This window comes from Perognathus longimembris, chromosome 10 (assembly GCF_023159225.1).
Source record: "Perognathus longimembris pacificus isolate PPM17 chromosome 10, ASM2315922v1, whole genome shotgun sequence".
In the NCBI taxonomy this organism is placed as follows: Eukaryota; Metazoa; Chordata; class Mammalia; order Rodentia; family Heteromyidae; genus Perognathus; species Perognathus longimembris.
Window position 1 is genome coordinate 70,688,951 of NC_063170.1, and position 15,684 is coordinate 70,704,634.

The 15,684-nt window shown below is 54.7% G+C and overlaps 1 protein-coding gene across 1 annotated transcript in view; it reads left to right on the forward strand.

Annotated features, from left to right (window-relative positions):
* The first annotated feature begins 223 nt into the window (after nucleotides 1–223).
* Nucleotides 224–15,684, forward strand: part of Nup210 (nucleoporin 210) — a 79,685-nt gene continuing 64,224 nt past the window's right edge. The window contains exons 1-3 of the mRNA XM_048356336.1: nucleotides 224–425; nucleotides 9,960–10,096; nucleotides 12,218–12,349. Coding sequence (XP_048212293.1) covers nucleotides 247–425; nucleotides 9,960–10,096; nucleotides 12,218–12,349 — 448 coding nt within the window. The 5' untranslated portion in view covers nucleotides 224–246. The remainder of the gene's footprint in view (nucleotides 426–9,959; nucleotides 10,097–12,217; nucleotides 12,350–15,684) is intronic.

Here is a 15,684-nt window from a genome sequence, read left to right on the forward strand (position 1 = left end):
GCGCGCCCACCCGGCCCTGGCCCCTCGCCCCTCGGCCGCCCCGGGAGCGCGCCCACCCGCCCCGCCCCGCCCCGCCCCGCCGCGCCGCGGGGCCCAGGAAGTGGCTCTCGCCCGGCCCCGCCCCGCCCCGCCCGCGCTGTCACCTGCCGGCCGGCGCCGGGGCGCGCGGGCCGGAGGGCGGCCGGGGGAGAGAGCGAGCGCGCGCGCGCGCGGGCGGCGGGGCGCCGGAGGGGAAGCGCGGAGGGGATGGCGGCGCGGGGCCGGGGGCCGCCGCGGCTGCCGCTGGCGCTCTCGCTGCTGCTGCTGCTGGCGCTCGGCCCCTCGGCCGCGGCGGCCAAGCTCAACATTCCCAAGGTGCTGCTGCCCTTCACGCGGGCCACGCGCGTGAACTTCACCCTGGAGGCGTCCGAGGGCTGCTACCGCTGGTGAGGCGCGGGGCGGCCGCGGGCGGGGCGGGCGGCGCGGGCCGGGCGGCCGCGGAGCAGGTGCGCGGCGCGGGGCGGGGCCTCCGGCGGCCGCGGCCGGGACGCAGGGCCGCGCGTGACCCGGCGGCGTGCGCGTGGGTCGCCGCCGCTGCGCACGGCGCCGCCGGGGACGGGGCGCCGCGTGGGGCCGGGCCGGGCCGCGCGCGCGCCGGGAGCCGGCTGGCGGAGCCGGCCGTCCGCGGCGCTGGGCCCGGCCGCGGCGGTCAGGGGCGCCCCGAGTCCGCTCCGGGGGCCGAGGCCTCGCGCTCGTTGGGGCGTTGGGCCGCTTGGGGAGGAGCGGGATTGGGGTGGAAGGGGTTGGGGGGGGAGACACACGGAAGGACCTGGCCCGGCCCGGCCCCGCGCGGGGACGGGGAGCGCGGGGACGGCGGCGCGTGGGCCGCTCGGGCGTGACCCGGGCCGCGCCCGCCCCGCCCGGCCTTGCCGCCTGCCCAGGCCCTCCTGCCGCCCCCCCACCCCCGGCCCACTCGCGGGGTTCACCCGCCGCTCCCTTCCTCCCCAAGGCTGGGTCCAGGGCGAAGCCTAGTGAGGTGTGACCACCCTGCAGAGCCGAGTTTGCACGCACGTGTGTGTGTGTGTGTGTGTGTCTGCCCGCCTGCCGGTCTGTCTGTCCGTCCGTCTGTCTCCATAGTCTCTAGTACTAGTGGCGCTTGCACACACGGGTCTCGGGCCCAGACCGCTGGTTCCCTGACACCACTTGCACCTACTTGTGTTTTGAAAGTCCGTCTCGAGGGAGGCCTGCGGTGTCCCGTCCACCCTGGGTTCTCCCTGGGTTCTCTGTTTAGTGCCTGCACTGGGAAGCCCTCCCCCTCGGGTCGGATATCGAGAGCTGAACGCGGGCCGTAGGATTTGTGCATCCCTGGGGCCTGGGGGCCTGGGGGCCTCAGGCGGCTTGGAGAAGATACCCGCCGTTTCTCTTGTAGAAGTTGCCTGTTCTCTTCATGTGGGGCGAAGGAGGGGGAAGCTGGGTAATAATAACAGAGCTCAAGCGAATCCCTAGGGACGCATTTGTGTGCCACTTCCTGCGAGATTCTGTAGGGGTCCCTCGAGCCTCAAAAGACCCTTTGTCTCTTCCTTTCTTGGGTTTCTAAGATCCATCCCATATTCTTTCTCCCCACCTTTCTTTTCCTCCACCCACTTCTCTTTTTCTTGCTTCTCTTTTCTCCAGTTGAACTTTCTTTTCTGGGAGGAGATGAGCAATGTGAATACTTTGTTTACTTGATAGGAGAAGGGGAAAACCAGTCCTAATCTCCGATGCATCACTGAAGTGCTAAGTACCTAACATATTTAGTGCCTGGTCCTTAGTGTTTATCGTGAGTGTGACTCCTTAGCTAACTGCCTTAGAGGTGTCTGGTGGTTGCAGTTTTGCCTTCACAGGAAGATGTTCTGTCAATCAAGCAGTAAAAATGTTAGCTCTATTTTTAGTAATGCTATTTGTTCTAGTGCAGTCATCGATGGCCTTACTTTTGAAGACGCCCCTCTGGAGCTTTTGAGTTAGTAGATAAGCTCTGCACTGCAGTCACAAAAATCCTAGGAGGAAATCATCTCTATCTGTGAAGATCATTGTTAAGTCTCTGGGATGAAAACAAAGATCCTGGGGGAGTTTTGTTGCACAGTTCCAGCTGTCCTAAAATCACTGTGCTGGAGCCAGTGGCTTCACGGTTATTCTTCCAATTTCTTGATTTGTAGTATCAAATCATAGGGCAACCCTTCAGGTCCAGGGAGTTATAGACATTTTCTAGAGTAAGCTGCCCACATGTGAGATGGGAAGACCCAAACCTCAGACAGGGAAGTGATGGCCACAGAGGCATGTAGATTACTGACAGAGAGGGATCAAACCAAGTAAGAGCCATTGGGAGGCCTCCCTACCTCTGCCTTGAGCCAGGGGACATTCAGCCTTCCGCTCATTTGGCGGTCTCCCTACCTACCTCCTTTACCACATTAATTGATCCTGCTGGTTGTACCCAGCCAGCATTGCCGGTGTGTAACAAGTTCCTGATTCATTTAGGTAATTTGCTCTATTGAAAATGATCTGTAGGGGCTGGGGATATAGCCTAGTGGCAAGAGTGCCTGCCTCGGATACACGAGGCCCTAGGTTCGATTCCCCAGCACCACATATACAGAAAACGGCCAGAAGCGGCGCTGTGGCTCAAGTGGCAGAGTGCTAGCCTTGAGCGGGAAGAAGCCAGGGACAGTGCTCAGGCCCTGAGTCCAAGGCCCAGGACTGGCCAAAAAAAAAAAAAAAAGAAAATGATCTGTAAAGTAAGTCTTCATCAGTTCCTTTTGAAGGCATGGATTCATACGCAAAATGACATCCTGTAAGAAACTTGAGAGACTAAAGAAAGGAAACCTCACCCTAGTCCATCAACCCCATTATAATCCCTGGCACCATTTTGTTTTCCTTGAAGAGACTGCCCCCTGGGGTTATGAGGGAGGTGCCTTTCTGGGAGACTGGACAGGGTAGATAAGGTGGGCAAGGATATTACTCTAGTGAAAGTCAGGCCATCCACTAGACCCTCTGCAATGAAATTGTACTGCCGATTGCCCTGCCTAATTCGGGGGAAGACCAAGCTCCTGAGCCTTCTAATCTGCTGTCAGCCATTAGCTGCCCTTGGGGAAAGGATGTAGGGCTACCTCCAGGCCCTCAGTGAAGTGGCCATCACCAGCCCCTCCCCTAGACGCAGCACCCGGTGTAATTAGCCTCACCCAGTGTAATTGGCCTCCTCCTTTCTTGTCTCTCAAACTGCTTGATGTGTTTGTCAGACTTGGCACCGGGCCTGGGCACACCTCTAATATGCACTGGATCACTCACCAAGGGGGTGTTTAGTCGGAGCTCTTTATGGGCAGGAGTCCCTTGCAAATAGGTGAAAAATCATTGTGACTCTTCCCTATGAGCTTGGTACTTTCAAGGTCCTCGGAACATTTTAGAGAAGGAGCAGATGGTGTCCTGCTTTCATGGACTAGATAGTTGATTGCGGGAGTTGACTAATTAAGGAGCTGTGGGAATAAGTGTGCGGGCGATGACTGTGTCGTGGGACACGGTGGTCAGTACACATCATGTTGGAGTCCAGCTGGAACTTGAGTGGGCCTTGCTGGAGGAGGTTCCAGGTTCAGAGGCCCTGGGGTGGGCCGGAGTTCACTGGAAGAGCTCACAGGAAGCAGCTTGGGTGAACAGGGTGAGGTGAGAGAGGTTGGGGAGGCCTCTGCTACATGGGACTCGTGGGTTTTGGTTAGGGGGCAGGAAGGGGTTTCCAGGTCAGATGTTGAGTGCAGCAGGGTGGGTGCTGGTTCTCTGGGGCCTTACCCTTTCCTAAACACCCTTGGCCCCGAGGGCGGCCTGTATGGGAGGCTTCCCCAGGACTGACCCTGGCTGCACGGCTGGACGGGGACCGTGCTCAGCTCCTCCCCTCCAGCGGGAAGGAGGGAGGTGTAGGGATGTGTGTTGACTTGAGTTGAGCTGCTGCTGGGTTGTTTCCTTTGTGGGTTCCATCAGCCTCTGAGGGAGGGGCTCCTGCACCACAGACCCTGCCTGTCTCCATGCAGGGTGGTCCCTGTGGGTGCCTGGAATGGGCTGGACTGACCACACCCTTGCCATCCTGGTGCCTTGCACAAGTTTCACTTCTTTTCTTCTCCCCACTGTAGCTTCCGGCCTGACTTTCTGATGTCCTGGGCTCCCCTGGCCCCGTCCAGCTCTCCTGCGCTCTGAGCGCCCCCTCTCAGGCGCGTGCCGTGTGCCAGCAGGAGGAAGTCACCCTTCCCTGGTCACTCCCCTTTCGCTTACTTAGCCGTTTGTTTGTTTGCTACTGTTTTTGTGGGGCTGGAGATGAAGCCCAGGGCCTTGCACATGCTAGGCAAACACGGTCACCGAGCTGTATCTGTAGCCCTTCAGAACCCGTCTCAGCCCTTTACACTTCCCCAAAAGTTTTCTGCTGTCAGTACGTGGACAGTAAACAGTTATAACCACACTTAGGGCGTCCAGCTCCGTGCTAGGTGCACGCCATCACCCTCTGCCACCTCTGACTCTTCATTGTAAAACCGAAACTCAGCGTCCGTTAGACGCGAGCTCCCCGCTTCCTCCTCCCCGGCGCGGTAAGCTGGCCTGCCTCCTTTCTTAGCGCTTGTGAACACCAGCCTGTCTTCTGAGAGCCTTTGTGGCCGAGGCTCTGGGAACACTGGGTACCTCTGGGCGTTTGGCAAACCATATCCATCATCTATTATCATCTATTTCCAGGAACCTGTAACACTTCCTGTCAAATTACTTTTTTTTGGAAAAAAAAAATCAAAAGAAAAGTTACAGGCTACCCCCTTGGATGTGAGTGGACTGGGGTAACTCAGAGGGCTGCTGGTGGGTGTTAGCTTTCTGTCACCATGGCAAAAGATACCTGAGACGCAGGACTTAGAGGCGCAGAGGCCTGCTTGGCGCATGCTCTCCCAGGTGTCCGTCCCTGTTGCTTGGCCCAGGTGCTTTGGGCCTGTGTGAAGAGAGTGTGTAGCACTCGCACGGGAGCCATGTCCCCTTCTGAGCTGATTTTCTCAGGTATTTTGTCGCGGATTCAGAGTGGCTGCGTTAGGGATCCCCTCCGCCCAGGCCCAGCGGCTCTGTGCTTCCTGAGAGGAGGAGGGGTGGACACGAGGAACTGGTGGGTCCATGCAGGAGCTGCCCTGTGTCTGAGCCACAGAAGCAGGTCAGGACGGATCCTGTAAGGGGGGCTTATCAAGCACAAGGGCTAGCATAGCGAAGGAACGGAGGTGGAGTCGCTGAGAGCCAGGAGCGGCTTCTGAGCAGAGGCTAGACTTGATGGGAGATGGGCTCCTGCCAGGCCTGCGTCTTTAGGCCGGTAACCTCATTCCTGTTCCAGCTGCTCTGAGGACATCTGTGGCTGGGTGGAGAAGGGGGCTTTGTTTATTTGTTTGTTTGTTTTTTCCTGTGCTGGTCCTGGGGCTTGCACTCAGGGTCTGGGTGCTGTTGCTGAGCTTTTTTGCTCAAAGCTAGCGCTCTGCCACCTGAGCCGCAGCTTCACGTTCAGCTTTTTGGTAATTAAATGGAGATAAGAGTCTCAAGGACTGGAAAGCGCTTGAGCTGGGCTGGCTTCAAACCTTGATCCTCAGAGACCAGCCACCTAGCCCAGTGCCTGGTGGTGAAGGGGCTTTGTAAGGAGGGCTCAATGCCAGGGGTTGGGCCAGGCCTCACACAGCGAGGAGCATGGACCGGTTCAAGCACGAGTAGCCCCAATCTGGAAGGACCCATACCCTCTCCTCTCTTTAGAAAGCAAAGTTCTAGTGGTCAGAATCATGCTGGACTGTATGCACCCCTTCCCTCAGGAGCCCCTTCTTTTTCCTAAACTTGAGAGCTGTGACAGGAGCTTTCTCTTGTGACCTCATGCAGTCCACCCAGGCCTTTGTAGTTAGACACTTGTTTTTAATCCCCAGTTGTTTGGAGAAGGAAATGGAGGCCCCAGGAAGTTAAATTGGTGGCACGTGGCTGGTTGAGCGACAGCTCCCTGTATCATACCTCACCTGCTGCTGAGAGATAAATTGAGGAGGCCATGTCTCCCCTCTCCCCCGCCCCCCCGCGCCTACTCTGTTATCTCTTCACTGTTCCCTGGCTCCCAGAAGAGACAGGTGCTCCATTCTGATGTGTCTCTTGCAGGATGGTGGTGAAGAGGGAGGATGGGTAGTGGTGCCGATTACCGGCTGTGTGCAGGAGACACGCCTCCTGGACCAGTGGTGATTCACTTCACCTGGGCAGGCAGGAGGTGCTCTCAGCAAAAAAGCCACCGGAGCCAGGCTCTGTTTCTTTGGTGGAATGTGACACTATCTACCTGCACTGAGCAGTGCCTACAGACCTGGCATTTGTGGCAGGAGGGGGCAGCCTGGCTGCAGGCTCTCTGCTTGGTTCATGCCTGGCTGGCTGGCTGTCAGCCCTGTGTCTCTGGGCCGGATTGAAAGTGTGGACAAGCTGACTTAGGATGGCTTAGGAATTTTATGATGGTATGAAAGTGTATCCATTCAAGCATTCTGCTTTTACTTTCAGTAAGGTGCTCAGTACATCACATGAGATACTCAACACTGTTATAACACAGACTTTGTGCGAGGTGATTTGGTACCACCGGCCCATGTCTGTCACCTCAAGCTACGTAGGAAGCACAAGGGCTGGTACAGTGGTGCATGCTTGTCATTCCAGTGGCATGGAGGCTCAAATAGGACTGCAGTCCTGGCAAGCACAGGACTGAGAACCTGTCTTGAAAATACCAACACAAGGGGCTGGGGATATGGCCTAGTGGCAAGAGTGCTTGCCTTGTATACTTGAAGCCCTGGGTTCAATTCCCCAGCACCACATATACAGAAAACGGACAGAGGTGGCACTGTGGTTCAAGTGGCAGAGTGCTAGCCTTAAAGAAGCCAGGAACAGTGCTCAGGCCCTGAGTCCACGCCCCAGGACTGGCAAAAAAAAGAAAATACCAACACAAAAAGGGGCAGCACGTCTCAAGTAGTAGAGCTCCTGTTTAGCAAGCCTGAGGCAGCCCTGAATTTAAACCTTAGTGCTGCAAAAAAACAGTACAAAGACGATAGAATGAATGCCCCTGTTCCTACCTCTAGTTTCATTTGATGTGGTGCCTATACTCCCTGCTGCTCAGGAGGCAGGAAGATCTCAGGTTCAAAGCAACCCCCAGAAGTTAGCTGTATCACAGACAAAAGACAGTCTAGAGGGCTAAGGGTATAATTCAACTGATAAGAGTACTTGTCTAAATTGTTCAGTCTCCAGCTGTCAGAGAGAGAGAGAGAGAGAGAGAGAGAAACTAGCTTACATGTAAAACTGAATTTCCTTTTCCCACAGTCTCTGCTTTCAGTTTGGTGCATGCCTTCCCCCCGTATACCTTTAATAAACACTTTCTAATGTTCTTTGCTCCCCACTCCCGCCACTGGACTTGAACTTAAGGCCTCATGCTCATTCAAGGCTGGTGCTCTACCACTTGAGCCACACCACCACTTCTGGTTTTTACTAATTAATTAGAGATAAGAATCTATGGGCTTTTCTGCCCAGGCTGGCTTCAGACTTCAATCCTCAGATCTCAGCCTCCTGAGTAACTAAGATTACCCAGCTATAATTTGTTAAAACAATTTTTTTTCTCTGTGGTACTGAGAATAAAACCCAGGGCTTCATACATGCGAGGGAAGTGCTTGCTGAGCCATACCCCAGCCCGCTTTATAAAGTGCTTTTCTTTTTCTATAAAAAGGCTTTTTCAGTTTTTCTTTTCTAGGATTCACTTTTCCAAGTGTCCATACAGCTTTCTTTCTTTCTGTAACTATGAGTAGCTGTGCCAAGAGGTTTCCGTTCAGCATGTCAGTGTATGCTAGAGAGTGCTTTTTTTTTTTGCCAGTCCTGGGCCTTGGACTCAGAGCCTGAGCACTGTCCCTGGCTTCTTTTTGCTCAAGGCTAGCACTCTGCCACTTGAGCCACAGCGCCACTTCTGGCCATTTTCTATATATGTGGTGCTGAGGAATCGAACCTAGGGCTTCATGTATACGAGGCCAGCACTCTTGCCACTAGGCCACATTCCCAGCCCCTGTAGAGTGCTTTTTTTATCAGGTAGCCCCGCTTCCTGTGAGGAAGGCAGAGCAGGAGGCCGAGGCTGACTTGCAGATGAGGACGCTGTCCGTGGACACCTGCCTGTGCCCGCAGACCTCCGTGGTTCTTCCATGCCTCTCAGCATTGCAAAGCTAAGGGGCCCCAGCAGGTCCAAGGAGGAAGCCGGCCTCCTGTGGCGATGGCTGGGGTGAGCTCCCCTTGTGCAGGGCAGGGTCCAGCAAGAGAGGAGAGCCCTGCATGTGGGATACTGGGTAAGGGGGACAGGGCTTGGTCTTGTGTGGGTCCTGGCTAGCTGCCTCGTCTGCTGCTTCTGGGTCTCAGTGCTTTACCATTTGTCACCACTTCCTCTGTGCAGAGCTTGGTGGGACTTACGCCCCAGTCCTGTTTCCTGAGGGTGGAGGTGGAGGCCAGGAGGCTGAAGGCAGGGCCCTCTATCTTATCTGCTGGCTGCTTTTATTGCTCTGTTATCAGCCCTGGGTGCTAAGAGGAGGGACTGTCTTAAGAAGGTTATTAGAATACTCAGCATCCCTCATTTCCCAAGCACTGCCCGTTGGCTGGGTTAGAAGCTACCCACTGGGCCCCTGTTGAAAGGAACACTGCTGCTCCGGGAAGCCAGTCCCAGGTGGTCTGAACCTCTGTGTACCCCCAGCCCATCCTCTGAAACCTCACCTCCAGGGTGACAGTGCTAGGGGGAGGGTCTTGGGAAGAGGATCGTGATGGTCTCGAGGGCAGAGTCCTCGGGGTTGGGAATCAGTGCCCTTACCGAGAGGCTCCAGGGCACTCCTGGCTGTGTGAGGGCCCGGAGATGAGCTGGCTGTGCCCACACGGCGGGGCCTTGACAGGCGTCAAGCCTGAGGATGCCTTCGTGTGGGACTCGGGAGGCAAAGATCCTGCAAGTGCTGTTTGAAGCTAGCCTGGTGAGACAAAGCCCAACCAGTGCCTGACGGGACATGGCGTGTGCCTGGCTTCCGCTACGGGGAAAGCACAGTGGCTGGGCTTGGGGTCACACCTGTGATCCCGGCCATGGGAACTACAGGGCAAGTACACATAGGTTGGTTGTAATCCAGACTGACCCAGGCACAAAGGGCCGGCAGAGTGGCTCAGCAGCCATTACCACCAAATATCCATGTGTGGATGAGTAGGCAGAGCACCGAGGATGTTGAGGGCAGTGACACTGCTCAGTATTATATTGTAACAGTGGGTATATTTGTTGGACATCAGTGGCTCACACTTGTAATATTACTCAGGAAGCTGAGACCTAAGAATCTCACTTCAGAGCCAGTCCGGCCAGGAAAGCCCATGAGACTCTTATCTCCAATTAATCACCAAAAAGCTAGAAGTGGACCTGTGATTCAAGTGGTAGAGATCTAGCCTTGAGCAAAAACACTCAGGGACAGCACCCAGGCCCAGAGTTCAAACCCCAGGACCCACACAAAACAAACACAGCTCTACGTTTTTCCTCACCCTGAGCCCTACAGTAAACTGTGGACTCGAGTGGCTGTGAACGGGTGTGTTCCTGCACCGTCACGCACAGTGGTGATACGGCTCATGTAGTTCAGGAGACAGAAGTTTTCTCTCCTGAGCTCACCGCCAGCTCAGGACCCCCCTCCCCGCAGAGAAGGGGATCTTAAGAAACTTCTGTGTCTGTAGAGTTGAGTGTCAAGGCTGTTTCCAGGTGTGGGGGTCTGGTGTTTGATTTGTAGTGGGCAACTCTGTAGCAACTCCTTTTTGGCCTGTTTCTCCTCTAGGTTTTGTTTTTCTCCTCTGTGTGTGAGGCTGCTCACTTCTATTCTGTATTAGAATCCAAGCCGGAGTCCCGGGGGGAGCGTGCTCTGGCTTCCAGCCTGGCTGTGCTTTGCAGTGTGTGACTCCGTTTCTCGCAGGTCGTCTACCCGGCCGGAAGTGGCCAGCATAGAACCCCTTGGCTCCAGTGAACACCAGTGCTCCCAGAAGGCAGTGGTGCAGGCCCGGCTCACCCAGCCCGCCCGTCTGACCAGCATCATCTTTGCGGAGGACATCAGTAAGGAGTGTGAATGCCCTGGCCTCCCTGGGGGGGAAGGCGGGAAAGGGGGCAGAGAGAGACAGGGAGATGTCTCCTTGAGGCCTCCACCAGGAGCCAGAGCCGCATCCATGCTGACTCCCCTCCCTGAAGTTTCTACAGTGTTCTGTGGAAGCTGGCTTTGTGAATGTCGAAGTTCTTTGTTACTCTAGCTACTCTGAATGAGATTCAAATTACTCCAAAGAAAGTGAGTCCCAACCTAGAAATCCTGTCTTTTCCTTCCCATGTTCTGTTTGTCACATTGTGGTATTCATGGAGGACTGGACCCAGGGCCCCGTGGATACCGCACTGTGCAGGATTTGCACAGAAGCTGTGCACACTCTCCTGAATACTGCGCATCGCACCTGGACGACCGCTAACTCCTCACACAATAAAAGTGCCGTGGAGACAGTTGTTCTGTGTTGTTAGAGAGCATGACAGGAAAATGTCGAGAGCAGGAGTGTGACTCAGTGGTAGAGGGCTTGCTTAGCCGGTACAATCTCAATACCACCAAAAAAAAAAGTGAAAAGGTTTTCATATGTTTAGTACAGAGATACTTTCTTCCTGAGTCTCCCCTCCCCTCTCCTTCCTTCCCTTCCCTCTCCTCCTGTGCTAGTATTGGGACTTGAGTTCAGGACCGTCAGGCTCCTGCTTAGCTTTTTTGCTCAAGGCTGGTGCTCACTTGAGCCACAGCTCCAGCTCTTCTCTCTGAAGCTTTTCAGTCTGTGGGTGGTTGCATCTTCACCGCGGAGCTCCAGCCCCACAGGGACGATTGCACTCAGCACATAGCATTAAGTGCCGTCATGCTCCCCGCCACCCCAATGACACGATAGTTCCCGTTGTACCACGGAATTATGATTTCTTTTTCACATTGCTGGGAATTGACCACAGGACTGTGTGTTTGCGAATGAACTGGTCTGTACCACTGGGCTACACCCCTAGTTCCTGCTGTAAAATTATTTTTAGTGCCAAATAATATTCTCTGTGTGTGTGTGTGTGTGTGTGTGTGTGTGCGTGTGTGCGCGCGCACCAGTACTGGGACTTGAATCCAGGGTCTGGGCAGTGTCTCTTAGCCAGTGTCCTACCACTTGGGTCGTACCTCCACTTCTAGCTTTTTAGTGGTTAATTGGAGATAAGTGTCTCACAGACTCTCCTGCCTAGTCTGGCTTTAAACCTCAGTCCTCAGATCTCAGCCTTCTTCATAGCTAAGATTACAGGCATGAGTCTCTGGCTCCCAGCTCCAAAAAAAATGTTCTTAACAGGAGGTAGTTGTATAAGCATTTCCTTACACTGGATATTTAAAGTTATTTTTCAGATGCATATGATTTTTTTTTCTGCCACACTGGAGTTTAATCTCAGGGCCTTATGCTTGCTACTGGAGCTATTTCCCTAGCCCTTTTGGCTTTCATTATATTTATAGGGTCTAGCTTTTTTTTCTTTTTTTGCCAGTCCTGTGGCTTGAACTCAAGGTCTGGGCTCTGTTCCTGGCTGCTGCTGCTGCTTCTTCTTCTTCTTCTTCTTCTTCTTCTTCTTCTTCTTCTTCTTCTTCTTCTTCTTCTTCTTCCTTTTTTTCCTCAATGTTAGCACTCTACCACTTGAGCCACAGCGCCCACTTCTGGCTTTTTCTATATATGTGGTGCTGAGGAATCGAACCCAGGGCTTCATGTATATGAGGCGAGCACTCTTACCACTAGGCCATATTCCCAGCCCCAGGAATAAGTATTTTTATACAGAGAAAAATGTGACTCTTTTAGTTTATTTCTTCCCTAGGATAGATTTCCAGTACTACTGAGTTATAGTGTATGAGGCCTCACTGTGTTCTGGCCCTAAAGTCTTTAGACTCATGTAATCTTCTGCCTCAGCTTCCCAAGTAACTGGCTTGTTGGCTGTTCACTTTTCTCCTGGCTGGCCACGAACCATGATTCTCTGAATTTGTCTCTCTAGTAGTTGGAATTACAGGCGTGAGCCACCAAGCCTGGCTCTGATGGTATTTCCTGGGCTGCTCTCTTCTGTGCCTAAGTAAAGGACCCTTGGACTTTGAGGCCCTGGAGGCGGGGCAGGGCTTGGTGCTGTCCTCAGTGCTGATTTCTCTCTGTTCTCCAGCCACAGGGCAGGTGCTGCGCTGCGATGCCATTGTCGACCTCATCCATGGCATTCAGATTGTCTCCACCACCCGAGAGCTCTACCTCGAAGACTCCCCTCTGGAGCTGAAGATCCAGGCTCTGGACTCGGAAGGTGAGTCTCTGTCTGTGGCCACAGTGACCATCCATGGTAAAGCTGACGCCTGGGACAATGACGGGAAGTGGACAAGCCGGCTGGGAAGGCGCACCGTGGCCAGTGGGAGCCGTTCTCTCTGCTTGGCTGCCTGGTCCTGTGAGTGCGTGCGTGTGTGTGTGTGTGTGCCGATGGACCAGGGGACACCTTGGTCCTGGCATGCTGCCCTTCCCTGCTTATTTCCCGATAATGGGAGAAAAGGTTCATTTTGGCTCATGGCTTCAGAGGTTTCAGTCCGTCTGTTGCTGCTGTTGCTGTGGGCTGTGGTGGCACAGGGCATCATGGCAAGAGCCAGGGGCAGCGGAGGGCAGCTCGTCTCGTGGAGGCTGGGTGGCCAAGACAGAGCCTTCCCAGGCATGCATGCCCCAGTGACTTGACTTTTCCTTAAGTCCCACCTCCTAAAGGTTCCAAGCTTTCCACTAGTACCACGGTCTGACAGCCCTGCTTCCAGTGCCTGGGCTTTGGGGGACATCTCAAAATCTAGACTGTAGTACCTGGTCTTGGGTATTCCATTACTACAGCTGAACTGGGTAGGATGCTGCCCAGGTGGCCGGAGGCCATGCGCATGTCGGGGTCTCTAGCCCTTCCCCTCCCCCCCACCACGCTCCCCCAACACGTGGGAGAGACAGGAAAAGGCACGCCCCGACTGGACGAGCCAAGAAAGGAGAAGGGTCGGCAGGCCGTCCGCACCCAGCCCTCCCTCACCGGAGGACAATCAGACCACCTGGGATTCAAGTCGGTGTAAGATCTCGTTTATTGGGAAAGTACATGCCACTAATATAAGGCACAGGAGCCAATCAGGTCTAAGATCGGCAGGAAGGGGAGGGTTGTAAGGGCGGAAGAGCCAGGGTGTCAGCCCACAGAACCGCCTCTGGGTTCATACTTAGGCACCATCTTTTTTTTTTTTTTTTTTTTTGCCAGTCCTAGGGCTTGGACTCAGGGCCTGAGCACTGTCCCTGGCTTCTTTTTGCTCAAGGTTAGCACTCTGCCACTTGAGCCACAGCGCCGCTTCTGGCCATTTTCTGTATATGTGGTGCTGGGGAATTGAACCTCATGTATACGAGGCAAGCACTCTTGCCACTAGGCCATATCCCCAGCCCATTAGGCGCCATCTTAGCCACACATTGCCCCAGGACTGAGAAACAGGTGGGGCCAGCTAGTTGACTTCCAGGTGTGCCCCACATGTGCACGTTGCTTGTTTTCCAGATTATTTCCTAGCCCTCACATACCTTGTGCCTCTGTCCAGCTGGAGGAGCTCAGAGCCCACAGCGATGCCCCTCCTCCCTTCCCTGTGCCGCGTGTCCCCCACAGAGCCCCGGGCCCACCCCATCTCTGCTGCAGGAGCCCTGGGTCCTTTGGGCCTTCTCTCTCAGGCGGTCTCTCCCAGTGGGCTCTCCGAGGCCGCCTTGCATGGGATGGCTTCCCCACTGCTAACCTTCCCCCTTCACTGGCCTGCCTGAGAGAATGGGGCTTCACTACTTTGTTTTTTGCCTGTCCTGGGGCTTGAACTCAGGGCCTGAGCACTGTCCTGGCTTCTTTTTGCTCAAGGCTAGCACTCTGCCACTTGAGCCACAGCGCCACTTCTGGCCGTTTTCTATATATGTGGTGCTGAGGAATCGAACCCAGGGCTTCAGGTATGCAAGCACTCTCCCACTAGGCCATATCCCCTGCCCCAGGGCTTCACTACTTTATCTCATCAGATTTAGCACTCGGCAGCTAGAATTGAAGCCAGTTCTTTATGTTGGCTACTTCTGTGTTCGACATTGGACCTTGGGCTCAGTGAGCACCTGGGAAGTGTTTGTTCAGGTGAATTGCTCAATGTTGTTCTGTGTCCCTGCTGGGATCAGGAGAGGGAGGCTGGGAGACTGGGTTCCTGTATGTGTGTGTCCTGTCATGTCAGCGTGTGGCTGAGAGGTTTCAGGCTTAGCAGCTAGCCCTGACTGTTGCACACGGGTGGTTATAACTACTGTCAAATGGGAAAAGCAAAATTTGGGGAAAGATTTCTTGAAACCATTTGTCACCCCAACGCCTAAGTAAGCAAAGCTATCCCTGACCATGTCAGGCTCAAGGTCTGTTTTGTGGAGGAGTTACACACACACACACACACACATGCACACACACACACACACACACACACACACACACACACACACATTTCTTATGGTCTTATTCTGTCCCCCATCCTGCCCACAGGGCCAGCTTCACAGAGGTAGGGCCCTGGCTTGGTTTGCTGCTCAGCTGCTGCTCTCTTGAAGTTTGTAATCGTTCTTCTTTGAACTTGTTCCGGTGGCACAGTGAAGCATGGGGCTGGCGACCTGGAGCCTCCATAATTCACAGTGCTGCTTCCTTGGCCCCTCTCTGGCTGCTGGGATGGGTTCCCAGCCACCTGCTCCCTGTCTCTTGCTGTCCTGGGTCTGGCTTAGACTCTCCTTCCCTGTCCTTGGCCTCCGTTCCTAGGGAGGCCTGGATGAGGAGGTTGTGCGCATGTGCTTCAGGGTATGTCAGGCTGGAGCTGGGCACGCACCCTCCTGCAGCAGGCCCAGCTAGGCCTCCCCAGAGATCAACTCAGAGAGGAGACGGTGTTGTTGGTGCAAGGCCTGGCATGAGAGGAAGTCAGTAGCTCAGTGCTGGCTGGCCCGCATGTGTCCCATGTTTCAGAGCATGGCCTCCAGGATCCTCGGTCTGCTGTCACTCTGTACTACCCTACACATGAGAGAGCGGTCCCAGCGCCAGCGGGAGCCTGTGCTCTGGGCCTTCTGCTCTCTCCTAACCTCTGGCTTGCCTTTTCATGGCCCTCCGCCCTGCCTTTTTGAATTCTCATCTGCCTAATTCTGCAAATTATACAGCTAGTTGTGCAGTTTCCTCTTCCCAAGGTAGTGAAGTGTACAGCAGCCCAAAGATTCCATCTGCTCTTAGAGTCACCAGGCATTCACCATACTTGTGAACATGGTGGGCGTGCGGGGGGAATAGGGTAAAGAGTAAAGATGATAAAGGCAGACCTTCACGTGCAGCCACAGGAATGTCCAAACACACGCTCTCCTGCCGTGTTACAAGACTCCTCTGCAGGGACATAATGTACAGTACCAGGAGGTGGGAGGCAGAGCCTTCTTGATTTGGTCCTCCACTGACCCCCATGGCTGATGTTTTCATTCCTGCTTTTCAGAGGAGAGAAGCAGTGCCTGGAGGTGAGCAGGGTGGGAGCCCTGGGCAGGGTGCTCCTCGAGGTTAATGGGGCCGAGGTAGTAAGTAGGCTGTTCCTGGGCTTGGCTACTGAACTGCTGGTAATGGTTTCACAG